The sequence below is a fragment of the Crinia signifera genome, chromosome 7 (genome assembly GCF_055691185.1).
Source record: "Crinia signifera chromosome 7, ASM5569118v1, whole genome shotgun sequence".
Taxonomy (NCBI): domain Eukaryota; kingdom Metazoa; phylum Chordata; class Amphibia; order Anura; family Myobatrachidae; genus Crinia; species Crinia signifera.
In genome coordinates, this window is record NC_139223.1 from 136,824,292 (window position 1) to 136,846,749 (window position 22,458).

The window sequence follows — 22,458 nt, forward strand, 5'->3', positions numbered from 1 at the left end:
CCAAGCAGAATTTAATCCCCCCCCCCCCCCCCCTCCAACTAATGTGACTAATTGCAAATGTTCTGCTTTCTTAATTTGCTACAACCCCCCCTCCAAATGACTGCACTCCAAACAGGATTTATTCAGTGCAATTATTAAATGGCTGGATAGATAACAGCTTTATGCGGTGGGAATGAATGGGAAATGACACAGAGGAGGGGAAGTGCTTTAAAACATGAAATAATTGTTATCTGCAGCGTTACAGTTTGCAAATTCCTTCCCCCCCTGTTGTTCCAAATGGTCCTGAGTAAGTAATAGACGTGATGGATGGGGATGGAAGGGGTGTCTTCGGTAGGTTTGGGTAATGAATCAGTGGATCCCTGTCTGCTGGCATCTCTCACTGCCCCTCTTGTGTGATGTAAGATCAGACGTACTCTGCATTGAGAAGTCAAGACACACAAGCAGCTTACACACATACACACCTACAAGTCCTGCTGGAAGCAGGGGAAGGCAGGCTGGCTCATTTAGCTGAAGAATTCCCATTGACATTTGTAAATTACTCCAGACTCCAGGCTGGCTGCTGACTTAGTGAGTGTGCAGCCAGGCAGCAGCCACCAGCTTCACACTGCAACCATGTCTGAGTTCCTGCTAGCCTTAGTGACTCTTTCAGGATTATTGCCTATCACTAAGGTGCTGACTTTGGGGATTGATGCAGGTAAGGAGTCTTCATTTCTTGACACGAGTTGCAAACTTAACCTCCAAGGAGCTTAAGGATAAATCTGCTTTTTCTTCTTTGCAAGAAAAATGACTGGGTATTGTGTGTGCTGAGGTTCTATGCCAGGCATTGAGGGCTGAATAGGAAAAGTACAGTATTTATGCAGGCTATAGTCAATGTGATGTGCTGCTGCAGAAAGCCTGGCATGTATTTCAGCCTGTATTAAATATGGATGTTTTGGAAATGAAATGCTAATGTTTGCAGGCAGTTGTTTCTACATGGAACGTTGGAAAAAAAAAAATAATAACATGAATTTCAATCAGAAGCAGAATGACTGTATCTGTCTTGTATACCTGTGCTGAGAATGCTGCTTACCATTGTGCTATCCTAGGGTTTCGCATGTAGATGGTAGCAAGTGCATAGGAGAAGGTTTTTTTTTGGAACAGCAGATTACTGGCAAATGCATTGTAGTTAGGATGTGATTCTGCACACACAATAGGTCATAAACTTGTGTCGTGGTGAAATCTCACACACTCTGGGTGCAGTAATTGTGTGGGATGAAAGAATACCTTTTAGGCTGTGATTTCAACTATGGATCTCTTAAGAAACCCAATAACAATCAATAGCTGTGAACACGCTGGCAGCAGACAGCTGTGTTTCTCTAATAACTGTGTCAGGCTGGAAGTTTTGTTACCAGTGATAGGAGAACTGCAGAGGGTTTAAGGAAAATTGGAACATGGGTCAGTCAATAATGAGACATTTCCTGTATTTCTATATTGATTGCAGGTTGAAGTTGTGCTAAATTGTGATAAATAGTGATACATAGGGAAAATGGTTCTACTGTATCTGTTGGGGAGAATTAAACACTGTTTTGGGGTTTTTTTTTAGATTTGTGTTACAAGTTTGACTCCGGGCATATTTTAACCATGAAGAATAAAAAAAAAAGAGGAATAAATAAAATATAAATGCATGTCTAACATGCTCATGAATGGCATATGCTACACCTTATGTTTAACAATATGGGAATATGATATGACAGTAGAGGCTCAGTTACGGTACTGTATATATAAATTCAGGAAATGTAAGAAATCTGGGAGCCAAAAAGAATATTTAACGTGCAGTTTGCTAAAGAGATTTCCTGAAATAAGCCTTATCGGTAGTTTACCTGGGTGTATTACAACCAGCTTTATATATAGTATGGATATTTAACCAATTAAATGCAGACAATTGATCAATGGAGAGGGGATTTAGACCTGTATAAATATTGCTGCCAAAGACGATTGTTAATGACCCCATGGGCTCACATGTAGAGTGCATCATTTCATTTGATCCATTACAATAATCAGCCACTGCCTTGACATTTATAGGGGGCTTATAGTTAAACTACAGCAAGAAGTGAACAACTGTCAATCTGCTGTATAATGAAGGGCAGCCCTATGTAAGCTTAGATTGGTGGAACCCTGCATAGCCTTCCATGGCCCATTCAGTTGGTATTTGTCTTCATTTCAGAGGATATTTAGACAGAATCCTCATTATTATCTTGGACTGTCCTTTTTCTCATTATGAGTCTCTATAGACTCCGCCAGACCTAAGCTCTATTCAGCTTGTACCATATGGCACGTTGGCTCTTGTAGAGACATTATTATATGTTTGCCACTAAGGGTCCGAGCACATTCTTGGTCCAAGTATAGTGGAGCATTTGTAGAAGCAAGATGAGATGTGTTACCAAGGTGATTCGTACAAATGTTCTTCCTGAGTTTCTTTTGTACAGTTGGTCAAATTAGTTCATATTTTGTTGTCAGTAGTCTAAATAATAAAGTCTATAAATGTAATCTCAGCAACAGCTTGAAGGCATATAAATGATTGTAATGTATCTTCCACATTTATGCATGTTTGCAGAAAGTTTTCTGAGTCATTTATCAGCTAATTAAGCCTACTCTGTGCCATTTTAGACAGAAAGGCGTAAGCATTGCTTGCTGTAGCTAAAAGTGGATGAGCACAGGTGTGGTTCTTCTACATAAATTAATATCACTGAAAGGTAAACCAGAATGAGTCTATTTTACATCTAGAACGGCGGTTGGCCCAAGATTAATGAGCCCTTTGGAGTCATATGGCACTTTGAAAAATATGCTCTTCAGAGTTGGCGTTTTCATTCAGGGGTTGTGATCTTTGCATTGCAATTAGTTTGTGAACAGAATGTCAATGAAAGTGTATTCAGATGCCTCAGACATCTCAATACCTCAACATTCAGCCCAGATACAGAAAGAATGAAGCTATGTACTGACACTGGTCTTATACTTTGATGAGAGTCTAGATGGGTCTGTAAATGTGAGCAGAGGTCACACCATGAAATGCTCACTTAAAATACACATACAGTAGGATATGTATGGACCAACCATCTGTCCAAGAGCTACTAGTAGAATACAGTCCCCATTGTATACATTTGTATAATAATAATATTGATTCCATAGACCTGACAAGAGAATAAGTTGGAACATACAGTTTAGGGAAATCGGCAGTGACTAAAACATTCAAGGTACATGATCTTACCAATGCTTGCAAAAATAGATTATTGCGAGAGATAAAATATCAACCAATCAGCTTGTAGCTGTCATTTTTCAAATACAGCATGTGAATTGTAAGGAAGAAGCTGATTGACTGGTATATATTTCACAATTTTATCTTTCTCCCTACATTGACAAATAACCTCTTAATATTTGTATTTAACCCTTATTAATCTATTGAAAAATGAGCCATGTGTGTAATTAATGACCCATCTCTATGTGTAAATTCAGTGTTCAGTTTTATTTACAGTATTTTAAAATGTTTTTACTGAAGATAAAAATAAATTAATTTATTGGCATTTCGTATCTTTGTCCTGTGTGTCTTGGTGTTAAAGAATTCCCTATAAATTTTTGGAATGTAAAGAGTGATTTGTGATGTTTTTTTCATTTCAGCAGTTATATAATTTACCAGTGATAACCAGAATAATTTTATTATTTAATATCTGTTGATGTTATTACAAATGCAACATATATATATATATATATATATATATATATATATATATATAAACATTGTGATATGGTAATCATACCTTTTTTGTGAATCTTGATCTTGTGTATCTTGATATCTTTATTGATATTTACAGTATTGCCAAATATTCCGCTGTTTATGGAGTATAAATAACAATGTATGTGTCAGAAGGGAAAAATTAGGTCAAATAAGTTTTTCCATTCTTTTATGTACCCATTTAACTAATATAATTGGTTATATCAGTAAATCCTATCTTATATCCTGTTTTAGTTCCCACCACTAGGGGGCTGTTTGCTAAGGTAGCTGTCTCAAACATCAGAATTATACTACAGTATATTAATCTCTGGGGGAGTTAGGAACAATGATAAGAATGACTTTATATAGGCTATGTTTGTAGATCTGGTCATTATTAAATACTGTAGGTTTTAAACAGTACACGTTTACAATTGCTTACATAAATTTGCAAGGTATAAGGATGTCATTTCAGTTGCCTAGTCAGACAGATGTGAACTTCTGCTATTCCCTCTCATACTTTTGTATAGTCTATTTCCTCAATGATCCCTGTAGAGAATATATATCCTGTGTTTATGCAATGTGACGATTCCAAGAGCCCATTATTTTAATTATATAGTAATAAATGTATTAAAGAATAAAGGAGTACAATAGTTGTAGAAAATGCTGGGAATGTACTTTACCTATCTGTGCTGTAGTATCTGTTAGTGTTTCCTAAAATCTGCTGTACGATTTCTGCATCCAGTGTGCTGGAAGTACTGTCATAGAGACCAGGGAGGTGTTTGATCTTTCTGCTTGCTAGGAGATAGCTTGCATTGTATAAACCTTTCCTACTGCACAGAGAAGATGTAGCGTTGCTTTCACAGTAACCGAGAATGATGGTAAATAATACAGAGTTGCTGGTCCATGCAGTGTGTCAATGTCATTTATAATAGGGGTTTTCTATGAGCAGGGGTGTCTTTAACCTAAGCATGTCTATTTTATTTAAAGTTTGTCCAGATTTCTCCACTGTACAGTAGGTTGGCAATAGGAATCTACTACCACTACTTTAATAAATAGCATTTTTGTTGTTCATTCTAATTTGAGTTTTAATGTCACCAGTAAAATATAAAATTAGTGTTCATTCTAGCACCCTGTATATTTTAAAACCCGTACAGTTCCTGTTCCCTGCCTGGGGTTGTCGCTCTCTGCTGGGGTGCTTCTAGCACAGGTCTGGTCTGTATATAAGCACTGATATGCAGACGAGGACTGTGCTATAAGCACCACAGCAGAGAGCATCACCCCAGGCAGAAAAGAGGAACTTTTTAATCAATAATGATGAAATAATAAAAGCTTAGTAAGATATGTTACTGAACACAGTGGGGATATTTATTAACGCAAAGGCACATTAAATAAAAAGTCTCTGCTTGTTGCATATTTATTAAAATTCCTACTGTAAATGTCACTTTTTCTATTTACATGACCCTGCACCATATATTAATAGTAAGCCCTTTGTAAAATTATGACATTTTTCAATAGCTGGACATTGAGAAATTTCACTTTTAAAGATCCATCTCCAATTAATCATATTGTACACATTATGCTTTTGCTATTTAGTGTTGGTGCATTACTAAATGTCTCCCAGGAGCAGCGTTTCATTTGTAAAATAGGCCACTTTCTGATTTGGCTAAGGGCCAGTGTTGACACTGGAATTGCACCAAGGTTAGACTGGGAAACTGGCTCGGTTGTGATTTACTGCCATGTCTATAGGTCATTGTAAACATACTAAGCAGTGAATCTGTAAGATTTTTATTTTAGCTTTATGTTGAATATATTGTTGGCATACCCAACCATGGCGCAGACATTTTTGGGTTTAGTGATTTAAACCAACCATAAATTCAAATGAAGGGACATTAAAAATGAAATGGTCAGTACTCAGCAGAACTTTTCCTAGAACGCAATGTTTCCCAGTCCACTCCGGAGACTTTGATTGCCAAGTGAGAAAGAGTTGCATGGATTTGTGTGTGGTGGGCAGTGTGCACTATGCAGCTTTTCCCTATATGCTCACTGTATGGAGTTTCTACAACGGTCTTTAAAACATTATTTAAAAAAATATATAATTTCAGGTTTATTGAATAATTGTTTTTGGCAAACTTTAACAGAATGATTGAAAACTGAAATGTGCAACAGTGATTCCCATAACAGGCTTGATATACTGTATTATTGGATTCTGTAAATAAATAAATAATTCTAAGATGTTAGGCAATATGTCTTAAAGGATGCAAACACTTTGTTAAGGGGTATAATGGGCCTGACTCAGGTTGGATCGCTAGGCAGCGTATATTTACTGCCGAAGGAGCACCTTAATGCTGCCTTGGCCAATGGCCACCCCACCCGATGCCCAAATACCTTCTCTAGCATGCGAGGTGATGTGTTCACTCGCACATCCCCTCGCATGCGGACACTAGCAGGAGAAATAATTTGATGGTTGCTTAATAAAGTTAGTCTGAACTGACTTTTATTAAAGCCGCTATCCACGGAAAAGGGGGCGGGCACTGACATCAGGTGTGACCCCGCCCCCCCCCATACCCGAGCAGGAATTGGCACGCCTGCACTCCCAGGGGAACGCCCAGCTTTTCTTTGGCACGCCCATAAAACCCTAGGTGTTCCCCTGCTCCAGCCCCATGTCCGTGCCCGTCCAACCCCACTTACGAGGTTTGCACATGCGTGTATACAGTGTGTGCATGCGCAAAACCCGAACAGCGGTGAAGGAGCCGAATTTGGCCCGCTACAAGTTTGAATCTGCCCCAATATGCTCACTGCTGTATACTTACATGGTTAAGTTAAAAATGAATGGGTTTATCTATCAAGTAGTGAAAAAAGTGGAGACCTTGCCTATAGCAACCAAACAGCTGTGATGCAGCATGAAAAAGTATAAGCTGATTGGTTGCTATGGGCAACTTCTCCACTGTTTTCATTGCTTGATACATCAATTTTTTGCTAGCAATATGTGCATAAACAGTTCTTACTGAGATTTAGGCGTTTTAGCTCCATTTTATTTAACTTTTTGTATTTGTGTAAATAAAATACTTGCAGGAAATTGGAGACTGTTCAGTCTGAGCTTTCGTGTTTTCTCCAGATACCTGTCCACACAACGTATGTAAGACTAGATGGATTGCAATCATTTATGTGCCCAAGACCTGTGTTTGCTCATAGCCTGCACAGATGAATAACAGAAATATAGCATTAAAGTAGGTCTAACATAGATCTCTTGCCGCATGAGAAAACAAAACAAATGGCCAAGGCGAGAGTGCAATTAGGCAGGTACACTTCCAACCATGAGGTGTACACTCAGAACATCAAAATAGGTCTGTTACTGTACACTGTAACATATTTGGTTGAACCTGTTTATCCAGCCTTTTATTATGAGTATAGTCATGGACTTTCAGTTGGCTTGAGCCAGGGGTTGGTCGCAGCTGTCTAGAAGAGAAGGTGGTTGTGTTCCAGGGATAGATTACCTTGATGCCCCCACCCTCTGGATCTGCCACTGTGTGCACAACTATAGCAGGTGCTGGGGGAGACATTGCTCTGGACTCCAGAGGCTTAGGAGGCCAGGATCTTGGTCAAATAGTTGCCTACCAGCTTCCCAGAAATGCCTGCTAAGCAATTCAGTCAAGCCCATTGCTCTGCCTGAAAAGGTTCAAGTTAGCACTCCTATAGGTTGTGATCTCTGGCTCTCTTTCTGAGTCAAGCTGATTGGCATAGCTGATAGGCGTGTCACAGACACAGTGTGTTAAAATGAAAATGATCTCCTCTGATTGTAATATTTTGTGCCCCCTCCTCCTCTGCCTTTTAAACTCAATGAAAGATTACATATTCTCACCCATTTTACCCTGCAGTCTTGGGGCTGCCATGTAAAACTCAATTGCTAACAATGATACAGCAATGAAGCATTACCATCAGCAAATAAGGTGGAATAAGATAAGAGGTCAATGAGGTACAGTCTCTTACCAGGCATTTATATAGGATATGGAGGCCTGATAGAGTGACATTCCATTGTTTTAATCAGTGCTGTGTGTATTGGATGTTACACTGGTAAGGTGTGTGCATGTGTGGTGGTAACTTACTGTACTGTACAGCATCTAATAACTCCACTCTAATGTGGAATAATATGAACTAGAGGACACTATACTGTGGAAAAATACAAAGCAGGAACACGGAAATGTGGCATAATTTGAACTGGAAGCATTACAGTGTGGCTCAATATTATTTGAGGCATGTTGTGTACTGGCAGCAATGCAATGTGGTGTAATATGAGCTGGGGGAACTGTGTGGTATAATGTGATCTAGGGCATTAATATATGGCATAAAATTAACTAGTGCACTACTATGAACAACCACTGTGGGGAGAGGTGTTTCTGTAACACCTCTCCCCACAGCATGAAGGCCCTTCAAAATATTGCTAACGAACACAAAAAATGGAGGCTACAGATGGAGGGCTTCTCAGCCAGAATGCCCCCGCTGGCGAGATGGTGCATCCGACACGCACGCAGGTCCCAGTTTCCAGGCAGCGGGCGACACGAACCCTGCCTGTCTCTGCTTCAGGGAGATGGGCAGAGTCATGGGGAGGTGGGGGCGAACATTGCAAAGTGGCGGGGAGCTCCATTGGAAGGGTACGTGCAAGCGTCCACTTCCGGCGGCTGACGGGGGTTGGCGATCCGACTGCCAGGCCCCCGCTGGGTGAAGCTCACTTCATTAAGTATAGTCACTTAAATCGCATTCCTGTCATGCCATTTCTTAAAGTGCTTATTAAATTCACATAGAAAAACATAGGACAACTCATTAGCTACATCTCAGCAGTATTGTGTACCGAGCATTGTGTTGCTAATTGCTACCAGTGCTCTCTTTTAGATTTTCAGTTACTGTAATGGTATGTTCTGTGCACCTTGTAGAGTTCTAATGTGTGCCCTGTGTACATGACTGAGAACCACTTTTGGCGCCTTATAAATATAATGTAATAATAATAATTCAGTAATATTTTGCATGTTTCTGACTGAACCAAGGCTTTGCTTGATAAAAGCTGAGCTTTCTGAAGGGAATAAATGATAAATAATAAAACAATAGCCTCTGTAACACCCATTGAAGCAGCAGAAGGAAGTAACAAGTGCACCAAAGGTGCATACTGGTCAAAAGGAAGTTTTCCAATTTTCTGTCACTCCAGGGATCCCTGAAGACGTTGACAGTATATAGTGACTATTGTGCTGACTCCTACACCATGACAGGAACTGAGTGCTGCAAATAATTTTACGGAACAGCACCTGGCTTCTGTCACTGAGCAAAAGCCAGCATTTTGGTGACACCCGGGTGTGGCCCGCATCCTTCTTGTAACTATCAGGATGCACAGAACATACTAAAGACATAAGAATATACTAAATTAAGTCTTTGTTTTAATATACTATTATGGTGTAAAAGTGTAGAACATATTTTTTAAGAACATTCCCGGATCCTATACTCTTATTGAGCTTCCTTCCAGTTAGTTTTAGTTCTTTTTATCTAAATGTGTATGATAATGAAAGTTGATTTGCATAAACCTACAGTTATCATAACAAAAACAGACCTACACAATTAAAACAAATATACGAACAACATATAATTTGCTAGCAGTCCTGCTAACACAATGCATAGGTCGTTTATTCTACAAATTAACATATTTGCTATATCTGACCTTAAATAGACCATCTGCCTGTACGAGGAACGAGCACTGAATTACTGTACTTAGAATAAAGGCTTGCAAAGACTTCAACAGCAGGATCACTTTCAAATGTAACAAAAGAACATGTTGTGTAACACTTAGCTTTTATTGTACTTTCTGCAAATTACACAGGGGTTGCTAATTGCTCAACATGCTCGCAACAAACACTCACGTAATATTAATACAAATTAATGCTCATTAAGTTATTAGTTGTATCTTAGAATAAGTTTTTGATGCACGGATAACATTTACTTTCTGACTGGCGATACTGAAGTATTATTAATAAAGGGGTTGTTTCAGATATTGGCAGGACCAAAGGGCCCGGCCCCGGACAAAAATAAAAAGTTTGTTGCCGCAACATTTAGCCTGGGATTTCACAGTGTCTGGGCAGTGGCTATCTGACCACAGTCCTCTGCAACCTAGCACAGCAGTGATGTGCCTACATGTTTTGAGGGCATGTTGAATTGCAGTAAGTTTCAAGAACTGTTGTAAAGATAAACTTTTCTGATTGATTAAGTGACAGCCAAAAGCAGAAATGACAGCAAACTTGAAATGATAATTAATGCAACCCTTGTGATGAATTGGTCTATGCCAGGGCTGGCCAATCCGGTCCTCGCGATGTACCAACGGTCCACATTTTCCAGATCACCTAGCTGGTGCACAGCTGTAGTCATTACTAACTGTCGCATTTTCAAACATGCTGCATTCATTCCTACTATAGATCCATAGGTTGCCTGAAAAACATGAATTTTTGGTAGATCTTGGGGACAGGGTTGGCCACCCCTGGTCTATGCAATAGCCAGCCCTCTAGTAACCAAACATAAACATTTGCTAAATAGTCCCTGTCTGTTCAGCACCATTCATGGACTGCAAACTGGTGAATAGTTTGATGTTATCTGATCCAATGACTGTAAATCATTAGTAGATGGTGCTAGTGATGAATAACATTAGAAGAAGCTGAACAGTACCACAAGATATTCTGTAACTGGTGAAACTAGACTAGAGAATCTTATTCCATAGGCTATAGTAAATAACTGTTTTTTAATTAAGTCTTATGGGATGTGTTGCAAAAGGGAACTTCTGCCAGGGGAACAATATAGATAGAAATAGGCTCAAGAGTGTCCATAAATGTAAGATTTGGGCAATTAATCAAATGAAATCTGTTTGAGAAATCTAGTAGTCAGACTATGTCTCAGATGTTCCTATGATATGGAGGTATATACTGTATTTTGCAATACAAAGTATATTTTAGAAAACGTTAATGAATGATCTTATTGAATCTTGATAATATATGTCTATTATAATAATATTGTAAGTTAAGATCAATGTCTCAGTTAGTGGTGGCTCCAGAAGTGTGGTGTAGTCCAAAATTCAATTAGGGAATCCACACCAACTGCCACTGGGTCCTGGATGGGGATGTTTGGCAGCATTTGACATGCCCCCCTATTTGAATTTTGGATGGTGCTTCCACTGATAAGTACTAGCCTTCTGATAAAAGATTTTCACATTCTCATAGTAAAACTTTGTAACATAACATAAAATGGAGTATTAGAAAACAAGATCTGGAAAAGTGTCCACTATTACATCACAGAGAGGCAATACAGAGACAATGTAAAACACATAGCCACCTACTTTACCTCCAGTACAGGACCTTTCTATCTTTGTGTTATCTTATAATTAAATGTTCTTTTGCAGCTTATGGATATTTGGTGTTATTTTATGTAGTGTCCAGGTTTGATTGCCATGCATTGACTTAATATGCTCTTTGTCCATCTGTTGGTTTCCACATCTGAAAGATGAAATATATATTCCTGGAATGTTGTTTCACATTTACTAATGCATATGATTTCAATGATGGATATAATAGTTTATTCTTATTCATGACTGTTTACTCTCATCCGTAGTGCTGGATCTTACAATGTTTAAAATATATGTACAGTATGTGATACAGTATGCTATGTGTTGGATTTTCCCTCCAGAGCCATTGTATCATCTTTTTTAATTGTCCTCTTGCTGCTGATAGTCATCCTAGCAGGAGGCTATGGAAAGGCATCTACCCCGCCGCTCATCTGATGGGAATCCAGAAGATGAGCAGTGGTGGCCAGCGATGATGCAGGAGTGTGAATCAGTGCTCATCCCCGGGCCATACACACTGGGTGGCTTTTCAGCTGAAAGCAGCTCAAATGGTTAAAGTGAGCTGCTTTCAGCTTAAAATCACCCAAGTTGTATGGGCCTTTAGTGACGCGGTTCTAGTTCTGTGAAGCATGTTCTATCCTTCGTCATGTGGCTTATCTGTGGGACAGAGGACTCATATATATCTGCATGTGATAGTGAGGTGGTGACCACTTTGTGAATGAAAACCTGTGGAAATGTTTCCTGCTTTTCATACTGAGCAATCTTTCTTCAGTTGTCCATGTTTCTTGCATCTGAAACATGCCATTGCGTACTTAGGAGGTTAATCTGATTTGCGCAGTGGAGCAACGGTGAGCGATTGCGCATGCGCATAAACTTTTATGCGCATGTGCAGCTGCTTTGCGCGAGTGGGAATGGCAAAGTACTCATTTGGGATGGTGGCGAGGGACTGCACCCTCCATGCATACTCCTGGCGGCTCCTGGCCTTGCATCTGGACCAATGGACAGGTACCAATAGTCTGTCCTCCCCGCTCCCCTCTTTTCCCATTCTGGCTCTACTGTGGAGATGTATCCTATTTCGTCTCACACAGACTTTTACTACCACTATTTCTGCTCCCACTTACAGCCGCACTTGTTCCCTGGTGCCGCTCATCCCCCACCACTGCAGGTAACTGCAAGTGAAGGACAGCAGCGCACCTGAGGGGGCACACTAAGCTACACTTTACTGTAAAAACTCCTTTTCCTCTACTGGAAACACTCAGTTCACCCTGCACTGGACACGGTCTAATCAGGGGATCCCCTGAATAATTTGCGGACAGCTGTTTTCCACTTCTTCCTCTCTCCCCTGCTATCCAGGAGCCCGCTCACCCACAATACCTGTAAAGGCCCACTAACCTATTGTGGTGGCAGCTGGCAACAACGGGGATTTGCATTTTCACGGAGAAGGGTGACCTCCCTGATATACCATGCCTTATCCCTATTTGTTGCAATAGGTATATATAGTCGGGCAGCAGCCTTTCCTGAAGGGGATAATGAAGGACATTTTTTCAGTTTTCCTTTCTGTACCTATAGATTGTGGTGGATTCCCCGCAATACTTATATAGCCCACCTATACATTCAGGGTGGCAGCTGGCAAGCAGTGGCAAACAGACTTACAACAGGAAGGGGGACCTCCCTGTAAACATATCTGATACCATCTTCGGTACTTGTTTAGTTTCACGGCGGCAGCATGGTCGGCCGCTACTTCCGGGTTCGGCGCTCGGCAAACTTTCTAAAATAAAGTCCATGCCAACGTGAATAGTTCATACCCCTACTATCCACGTTGGTATGGAGTTGATTTTAGATAGCGTGGCAAGCCACCAAGCCCGTAGCGTGGGCGAGCGAAGCGAGCCCCGCAAGGGTACACAGACGCTGCTGTGACTAAGACGCTGCCGCCGTGAAACTAAACAAGTACCCCATCTTAATTCTGCAAGTATATAAAGTTGGTTCACGAATCACCCATCTGGTAGATCTCTGCCTCTACTTTAACTTTCCCCTACTCTATATCTCTCGAACTTTCTCAATCCCTGGGGGGAGACAAAACATTACCTATTTGGTCAAAATTGCCACACTGAGATAGGTGCATATTTGCCTTTTATTGATAGGATTCTTTGAGGACTCCCGCCTCAAATATTTGCCTCAGTGCTAAACAAGAAGTTTATTTAAAACGTCTCAGACCTGACCTGTATGGTTTCTGTCATCAACTACACCTATACTTTTGCTGGCTATACATGCAACCATAAAACACCTGTTTGAATTTATTTTTATCACATGTGACATCCTCCTCTTATTTTGTGTACACCTGTGTATCACTTAATAATTGGTCTTGAAAACTGTCTTCTGAACAAGTAACTCATACTTACTTTAGCAACTTAAAATAACTGGCCTCCATGTAAATGCACATTGGACACATTGGGGGAAATTTACTAAGATATGTATTCCACTTCACATGTGATGTTGTTATGCGCAACCAATCAGAATCTACTTATTTATTTAGCACCCTCTAGAAGATAGACAGGATCTGATTGGTTGCCCATAGCAACATCACATGTGGAGCAGAATACACATCTTAGTAAATTTCCCCCATTGTTTCTTAATATAAACTTCTTGAAACATTTGTTAAACTTTTCATAACTGTTCAGATTGGACTGTACACTTTTCAGATTGAATTGTATGCTTACAAACTTGCATCTGTAATGTACCAATTTTTGTAAGACTTTTGCTCAACAGGTGTGATCATTGGCCATACTATTTGTGTACCTATTTTTTATGTGTTTGTCTAGTACTCATTTTAAGTGTATGGTAAAAGTTAAATTTTAGCACCAATTCATCTTAACATTGGCACATTCCCTTCCCTCTGGATTGTTATACTAGCGCTAAAACACCCCCTGGGGGGGGGGGGGTGTCACACGAGTTAGCCTCCTACAAACTATCCCCTAACTACCAATATCTTATACTAAAATACAGATAATTTTTTTACAATCTCCATAAAAGAGTGCCCCAGCAAAAAAGAGTATTTTTTCTTCTTTTCTCCAAATACGTTTTTTACTCTCAAGGGCGCACCTCCACACCTATAACCTTCAGAGAAAGTTTTCTTGTCTCACAACTAATGTTACTGTGGAAAATAACTACTACCTCCAGTCTAAATGCTAACCCTATTCATAAACCTGTGCACCGGTCCGTTTTCCCTTTCCCCCTTCCCCCAAGAAGCAACACTTTTTAAAAATATGTCAGTCAGTAATGAGTGCACCTGTTGGGTGATCTAGAAAATGGCTTCTGGCTGCAATATGATTCCACTTTATGGGTTAAAGTTGGGATAGTGTGGTGGTTTTTATGTTGGCATTTCAATCTGTTGATTTGCTAAAAGTAACACTCCTGAGAATCTATTCCCCATTTATATATATTTTTTCTTTAAATATATACAATTTCATAAGCAGTGGGTTCAGGACTTGTTGCCAAAACCAATGGCAAAACCAAGCAAATAATTGAATTACCTTTGGCATGCAAGTTGGTGAGAACTATAGGATCTGTGCATGCTTTTAAGAAAATGGGAAAAATTTGTTAGTGTGAACTCTCCCCAAAATGATAACCAGCCCCAGACGATTCACATAGGTTGAAATTGAAACAACAAGGGGTGGGGTGGGGGTGGAAATAGCTTGGGTTCTCACTAGTTTTCCATAACAGCACTAGACTGAACCAGCTCCAGACTGGTCAGCCGAGCGTTAAAATCCCTAGGGCAGTGGTACCCAAACTTTTTTAAGCAAGGTACCCCATAGTATCAGAATTTTATCCTTGGCACTCCTAGGTCCAAAGTTTGTGTTCATATGTCATCTTTAGGTTCTATTATGTTTTGAGGGACAAGATTTTGCTTGTGTTTGTCCACATATTACAAGCCCCGGTTTTGCCAGTTACATTGACCGTAACTAATTTGAATCAGTTCTGGACCACCAACCTGTGGCCTTCCTGAATGAGTATCCAGGCATACATCCCCACTGTGCTGCCCCCTCCTCCTTGTAACTCTGTTGTGGGTGGCAAAGGGGGATTCCAGGGAAAGCGGGGAATTGCCCACCTTTCCACAGTGGGGCTGGGCGGACCACCCAATTTTTTGGGCGCCTCCCTGCCATTCCAGAAAGTTTGTCAAGTATGCCTTAAGGGGTAGGAAAGTGGGTGTTGTTGCAATATGGGGGAGAGGGGGAGGGGGGGTGTAGCTTCCCCGCATTGCTGGGTCTTTGTGTGAGGATGAAAAGAAGGCTAACACTTTAAAGTAATATTGTTCTTTATACAGTAGATAGACTACATGTTCCAGTGAACCTGCCATATCATAAAGTAGAATCGCATTGCAGGTTACACCAGTTTTGCAATTGGTTATTTTCTAGTCACTTACAAATGTATCCCCCAAATATTTACAATAAAAACTGATTTATCATGTCTTGAATTGGGGGTGAGGGGGAGTATTTATGAAGACTGGTGAAGCAAGGTGTTCTTTTTTTTGCATAGTCAACAGTAAGATATTTGCCTTCAAACATTGCAAAAAATGATGAAAAATGTGATTGGTCGCTCTAAGTTACAGAGCTTCTTTACTGTGTATCATTTTCCGTAAAGATTCTCATATGTCCTATATATGATAACAAATCTGTAGGAGTAGATGGTGGGGGTTGCAATTTAAATCCAGATACTGTATATTGATAATAAGCTACATACAGATAATGAGGTATGTGAGGGCCGGCTGACTGAAGCGCTAGGCCACGCTTTGGTAACTTGATGACAACATCTGAATGTTTATTTCATTTCTGTTGTAGATGAAATTATAATGAGATGTAAAAATTTGTAGCTGACAGGATTGATCAAACTGCTATGATTTATTGTGCTGTGAAATTGCTAATTCAGGAAGATTTTACATTCTCACCTATTAATCTTATCTTATTATACTACAATAGGAATGAATGGCTCATGCAGTACATTTATGAAAATGTCCCCATTCCCTTTATGACAACATCCTTCTATTCTGTTTGAAACTGGGAAGAAATGGGTTATTTCCCTTAGTAACCAATCAGATAATTGCATTCAGGTTTTGCACAGTTACTCCATATACACATCCCCAGGATGTAACTATATGGTTTACTGCACCTTTTTGGCAGGTACAATACTGTTTTTTTTTATGAACTGTACCTTTTTTTGCGCTTCCAACTGCCCATTGTAAATATAAGAAACCCCTTTACCCGTAGCCACTTTCCCTTTCCAAATTTGTACCAGTTTTTGCTCCCAATGTTGGAGGGTATGTGTAACGCATACAGGAATGGGATTTACTAAATGGAATGCTTGGGGCCTAGACTCACAGAAATGTATTTATTTTGCATAATTTGCAGCATAAGGACTAAAATATGACTGTTTGGCGGTGTATCTAAGGCATCTATTATAGGATAGATGCAAGGCACTGATCATGATAGGAATAAACCAGTCACAAAAGCATAAACAATCAAATTTGGAAATATATACAACACTGCATGTGGGTGCATAAATGCATTTATTTCCATGTTCTCTTCTTTAGAGCAAAGTAAGCATACTGTATTTACTTCCAACTCCACATCGGCACCAATAACTGTAGAGAATCATTAGCAAAACTGTTCCAAAGATATAATCTATAGACTCTTTTATGTGTTCTTGAAACATAATCTGCTTCATCAACACACTTAATTTTAATAGTTTGCATTTTTTTCCAAACCTAGACATAACTGAAAGAAATATTGGAAATGTATTTTTTTAAAGCACGTTATTTTTTGCATGTCTTGTAAAATCTGTTAAGCTGGGTACACACAAGGCAATGTGTGTACTCGGTGACATAAGTGGTGGCAGGGACTCAGTGGCATGGGGGGGAGGTGACGGCGGTGGAGTAGGGGTCATGGAGCAGTATGGCCACTGTTAAAAAGTTCCTCCCTCATCTGTACTGAACAAAACAGTGAGGTGGTCATAAAGGATGAGCAGGAGCTTGCATCGTTAGCGACGCTGAGTGTACATACTAGATGAAAAAGTAAAAGGACCCTTCAGAGCGATTAGTGCCACCTTCTCACACCTTTTTTGAGCTCTTGGTGCAAGCACAATGTTTCTGTCCTGTCTCTGCCAGCAGGTGCTAGGTATACTTTACATGACTGTCCTAATATGATGGTCAATGTAAAGCACATGAACTTTTAAGAAAAGTTAAGAATTATCTAATTATCAATATGGCCTTCCATTTATTATCTCTGTATATTTTCTTGGGGCAGGGATTATTTTGTTCCGAATTTGTATATACTGTAAATGTGTTGAGCGGCATATGCTTGCGTAAATGTAGCTTGAAGCTGAGTACACACATAAAAATGTATCTGTCCAATCTGTCTGATGGGAACAAAAATCTGGCAACATATCGGAGCAATTGACAATTAACAATTTGCTCCTAAATGTTGCAAAACAGATAAATACGATTGGATACATTTGTTAATTCAAACGGCTTTAACCAATTATTCTGAATGACCATTGTCTGTTTTCCATGGTTTTGGAGCAAATTTTGACTTCTTATACAGCATGCTCCAGATTTTTAGATCCACCAAATAGATTGGAAAGATAGATCTGTAGGTCTGTACACAGCTTTAGACACCTGACAGCTTCATTATTGGCATGTTCTGTGCACTCTGGTTTGTACTGACAGATAGATTGCCTACTTTCCCAGAATGTCTGGAGGACACCTGAAAAGGAAACCGATTTTCCCTGAGAGCACTTACCTGCCATAAAGTAGACTGCATCATCAACCTCCGCCCAGCTCAACAAACACTGAGTAACGGAAAGGTGTAAAGGTAGTGACTTGCCTACTCAACCACAGCCCAACTTCTTTTTTTTTATCTCCCAGAAATTAGGTCAGAAAAGAAGGCATATATGATTTATCCAGCTATATACATTGTGGGTGCGTTTGGAACAAGTTGTGTCTTCTGTAAAACATGTTGTGGCAGGAATTGATAGTACTAAATTAGGGTAAAGGAGACAGTTGACGTTTAATAAAGATCTACTCCATTTTAAAATTATATAATTTTTTTTTTTTAACACTTAGTGAAATATTTTGGACTTTAGTTTCCCATTTAAACATACAGATTTTGTGTGGTTGTAGATAATCTCATAAATTTAAACATTTTTATCTATTAGAAACCCACTTGGGTCACACAAATAGTCAGTAAATTGTTACTAAATTGAGCTATATCTCTTGTTCATAACACGAAAAGATAAATTACAGAAAGATGTGTTTGCAGTCGTTTTACTGTGTCCTTGTGAGACTGCGGCCAAGTTCGTGGAAGTTTAGAATGGAAGTAAAAAGAATTAATCAGAAATGATCAAATTAATTTTATTAAGATCATTTACAACTGCGAGACTCTTCCCAGTTGTGCTGGTCAGGAATATTTCTGAAGCTCTAGAGGTGAAAGGTTAATGGCTAATTTACTGAGCTAGGCAATTTCATTTCATTTTTCATTAGCAATTATCTCTTCTTGTTTTAAAATGTAAGCTTACTTCCAAAACACACTGTCCCCGTGTATTACATCTGTCAGTTAAAATGCTTAATTATCAACACAATGACATTGCCATAAGGTTTGATGTATTCAAATCGTTGTAGCCCAATTCCGGAGGAGAATTCAATTTCACCCATTTCAGTGTTAACATTATGAGTATTACATATCATTAAAAGCAAATGAGCTTACTTAGAGGTTAACCAGACAATTTGTTAATTTCGAGAACTAGCACTTCCACTTTGAGTATTTTAATATATTGATTTACTTTGATTTACCCTTTGACTGTAATCCAAAATGCCGCCCCGCTATAGTTAAATACGGCCTGGTGAATGTGCTCACTTTGTGAATAGATGTGTACAGCTAGCCGAGTGAATATGTAAAAATCTATACATAAAACGATCACCATCTAATGATTCTTCCACTGGTCACCACTAGATCGGCGAGATCCCAGGATTTGGCCCCTAAAACGCTGGGAGTTTCCAATATCGGGATGTTGGGATTAGACTGTGCATGTGCAGTCTAATACTGCCCGGCTTCTCCCAGGATTGGGCATTTTTCATTCTCGAATTCCGGGATTGAAAAAAATGCCCTGGGATTCGCATACCTAGTCACCACTCATCTCAGGCTCAGAGTAGCCAAGGACATTATTTGTGATTAAATCGGACTGTTCGAGGCTGGAGCTGATGTTACATACCCTCCCCTAATATGAATGGGCAGGACTGTGTTAACCTACTGGAGTGTTATTCTTGGCACTCCCATTAAATGAACGGTTACCATCCCCAGATGCCGGCTTCCCGTCAATCACTTTGCGAATGGGTAGCAAAGGAGAAAAGTATCAGGATTTCTTTGCTAGCAGAGGTCACTCATGCTCATTGCGGACCATAGGCATGCGCAGTGTATTGATAATCGGGCTGATGTGCAAAATCACGCAGTCTGGATTGGGTCCTACAGTATGTGTTTTTAATGTATATAAAAAAATGTGCATTACTGTGTGGAATTATATACATTATACTTTGGGATATACAAGAAAAAAAAACAATTTAGATAGGTGCGCTACTAACTGCAGCTGGTACTGGGATTTGTCAGTTCCCAAATATATGGAGGTAGGGTGAAACAGAATGGTGTACCAGCGCAGGCTTGTAACAAAATTATTATTAGTACTAGAACGGTATCTTTTACAATAAATTTTATTTACATTTTAATTCATTAGCTGTAATTAAAATGATGGAATTCCATAAAAAAATAAAAAGTTTAAAATGTTATAGGCATACAATAATCCAATAATTAATAATCGTCACTGTATAATTCATCAGTTCTATGGGGCATATGGATCAGTCTTAGACAAAGTATTTTATTATTAACCTTTGATGAACGGTATCTTATTTTTATTTCACAATTGTACAGCTGTACTCTATCATGTGATCAACATAGGGGTATTTATAGAGCCTCTATGAGATGTACTTTTCATTCTGCTGGGAGACCAATCCCAGGGAAACACGTTGAGCTTTTAACATTCGGACATTCAATTCCACCTTCACTGTGGGCAATCCATGAACACGTACAATACCATCAGCCATCTCCATACAAACAATTTATCCGGAGGAAAATCCGAGGCAGCGTCAGACTTGTAAAAGTCATCCAGGTTCACCATTCACCCCATCAGAGGACCCTATTAAATCTAAGGACTCTGCTCTTTGGGACAAATTGGCCACCTGGTGTTTCAGCTGCTGCTAAAATTGGAGACCATTGATCTTTGATGTCCACTTGGTAATATGCCCCATATAACGGATGAATTATACAGTGATGATTATTGATTATTGTATTATTGTATGCCTATAACATTTTAAACTTTTTATTTTTATATGGAATTCCATAATTTTAATTACATCTAATGAATTAAAATTTAAATAAAATTTATTGTAAAAGATACCGTTCTAGTACTAATAATAATTTTGTTACAAGCCTGACCTGGTACACCATTCTGTTTCATACTATGGGATGTATTCAATGCTGCTGGCAAGCTGGCAGTGCTGCCTGCTCACTGTCACAGCTCGCAGTGTCGGTATTCAACTGACCTCCTACATATGCCGAAAATGGAGCGAGGGGGAATCGGCATATGTGGCCGTTAAAACAATGAGACCATCGGTAAATGCAGCTGGCTCCCTGCATTAGCCGCAAGCCTTGCTGTTTGGGGTAATCCTCACTGTCCTCTGACAGTGACTAAACCCCCAGAATGTTGAATAGGGTGAATGGCCAATGCGGGGGTTAAACAGCGAGGGTCGCTTGTTGAGGGGATAAAGGGAGGTGCTTTTCTATCACAGTGACAAGTCAGTAGATTGTGAGTGGATATCTGCCAGATTCATTTATTGGGTAGTGTATGCCTTTCTAGTGTTCATTCTAGCACCAGCTGTCTTTGAAAACCCAGGCAGTTCCTCTTCCCTACCTGGGGTGTCACTGTCTGCTGTAGCACTTCTAGCACAGTGTAATCTGTATATCAGCACTAATGTGCAAACCAGACCTGTGCTAGAAACACCACAGCAGACAGCGACACCCCAGGCAGGGAAGTGGAACTGCATGGGTTTTCAAAGATAGCGGGTGCTAGAATGAACACCACCTTTCTGAAACATTTATCATTTAACATTAATCACATTGCTTTATCAATTTATTATCACTTTTTATTTATCACATTTCAGCAATCTATATATTTTATAAAGCCTTTATTTACTTGGACATGACATATATCTGCATTATAGAAAAACAAAGGTGGAGCGCTAAAAAACTGGATCAATAGGTTAATTGGCAAAAAAACAGTAGAGGTATTTATTAATAAAATATATAGTTGTTAAGGTATAAAAAGCTATAGATATACTGTAGCAATCAATACTGGAATAGCATAAATGAACAGTTAAAAGATTGTGGGTATAATACTTAGTAGTCTGGAGTCCCGTGTGCAGTCCTTGTTTAGGAGCTTTTTAGGAGTTGTTATCCCTTGGGTGAGTCCATGATAGCTGAGTAAAGTGAGGGTCCATAAACCTTGCTGAATTTTTCTTGACACTGGAGGATGTGGAAGCCCAATTGGTGTGCCCCAGTTAGATTACGGGTATCCTCAACAGTGATATATAATTGTAATCAGCAGTGTGCAGGTGGTGGTTTCTCAAGAATACAGCTGAAACTAAATTGCCGAGCCAAGTTGTCAGGTCGATCACCAAAAACAGGGTGTCCCAGAGTGACTAAGAGTACCCAGTAAATAAAATCAATAGGTGCTCCCTGACATGTTTTGCTGTCTGGCTGTCAGCTTTCTCAAAGGTGTGGCACCATGTGTGCAGTCTGGGTTTTTATACCTGTGAACAGGAGGTGTGCCTAATCTAATTAGCACACCAATTAACCAAATTGATCCAGTGAAAATACAAATAGTAATCATTACATATAATGCATAAGGTTAGTACAACTCTATACATACGCAGAGGAGGCAGACCTACAATATATGTATATTTACCAGTAATAACATAGGAGCGGTGAGGCTGTTTACAGAGATTTCTGATAAGTGGGTTCTATTACCGAGTGTTGGAGCGCACGCCACACTCCAACTTCCGGTACACTTCCGCCCCGATATTTTAGCAGGTAGGAAAGAACAGGAAGCGTCTTCCAGCCTCAGTGAACCGCAAAGCACATCCTGTTTGCATGTCACTGCGGCCTTATGCTGCCCCGGGTGTCATATGTATAAATATCGGCAGAATGGGGTACATTTCATAACATATTCATATGGGGTGGATAGCTGACATATT

At 39.6% G+C, this 22,458-nt stretch overlaps 1 protein-coding gene across 4 annotated transcripts in view; it reads left to right on the forward strand.

The window, feature by feature from the left end:
* The first annotated feature begins 208 nt into the window (after positions 1-208).
* LRP1B (LDL receptor related protein 1B) overlaps positions 209-22,458 on the forward strand; it is a 1,445,580-nt gene continuing 1,423,330 nt past the window's right edge. Inside the window, exon 1 of one of the 4 annotated variants that reach the window (XM_083153866.1) lies at positions 209-694. In XM_083153866.1, coding sequence (XP_083009992.1) covers positions 613-694 — 82 coding nt within the window. In that variant the 5' untranslated portion in view covers positions 209-612. The remainder of the gene's footprint in view (positions 695-22,458) is intronic. The other 3 variants (XM_083153869.1, XM_083153867.1, XM_083153870.1) reach the window with 3 other exon arrangements.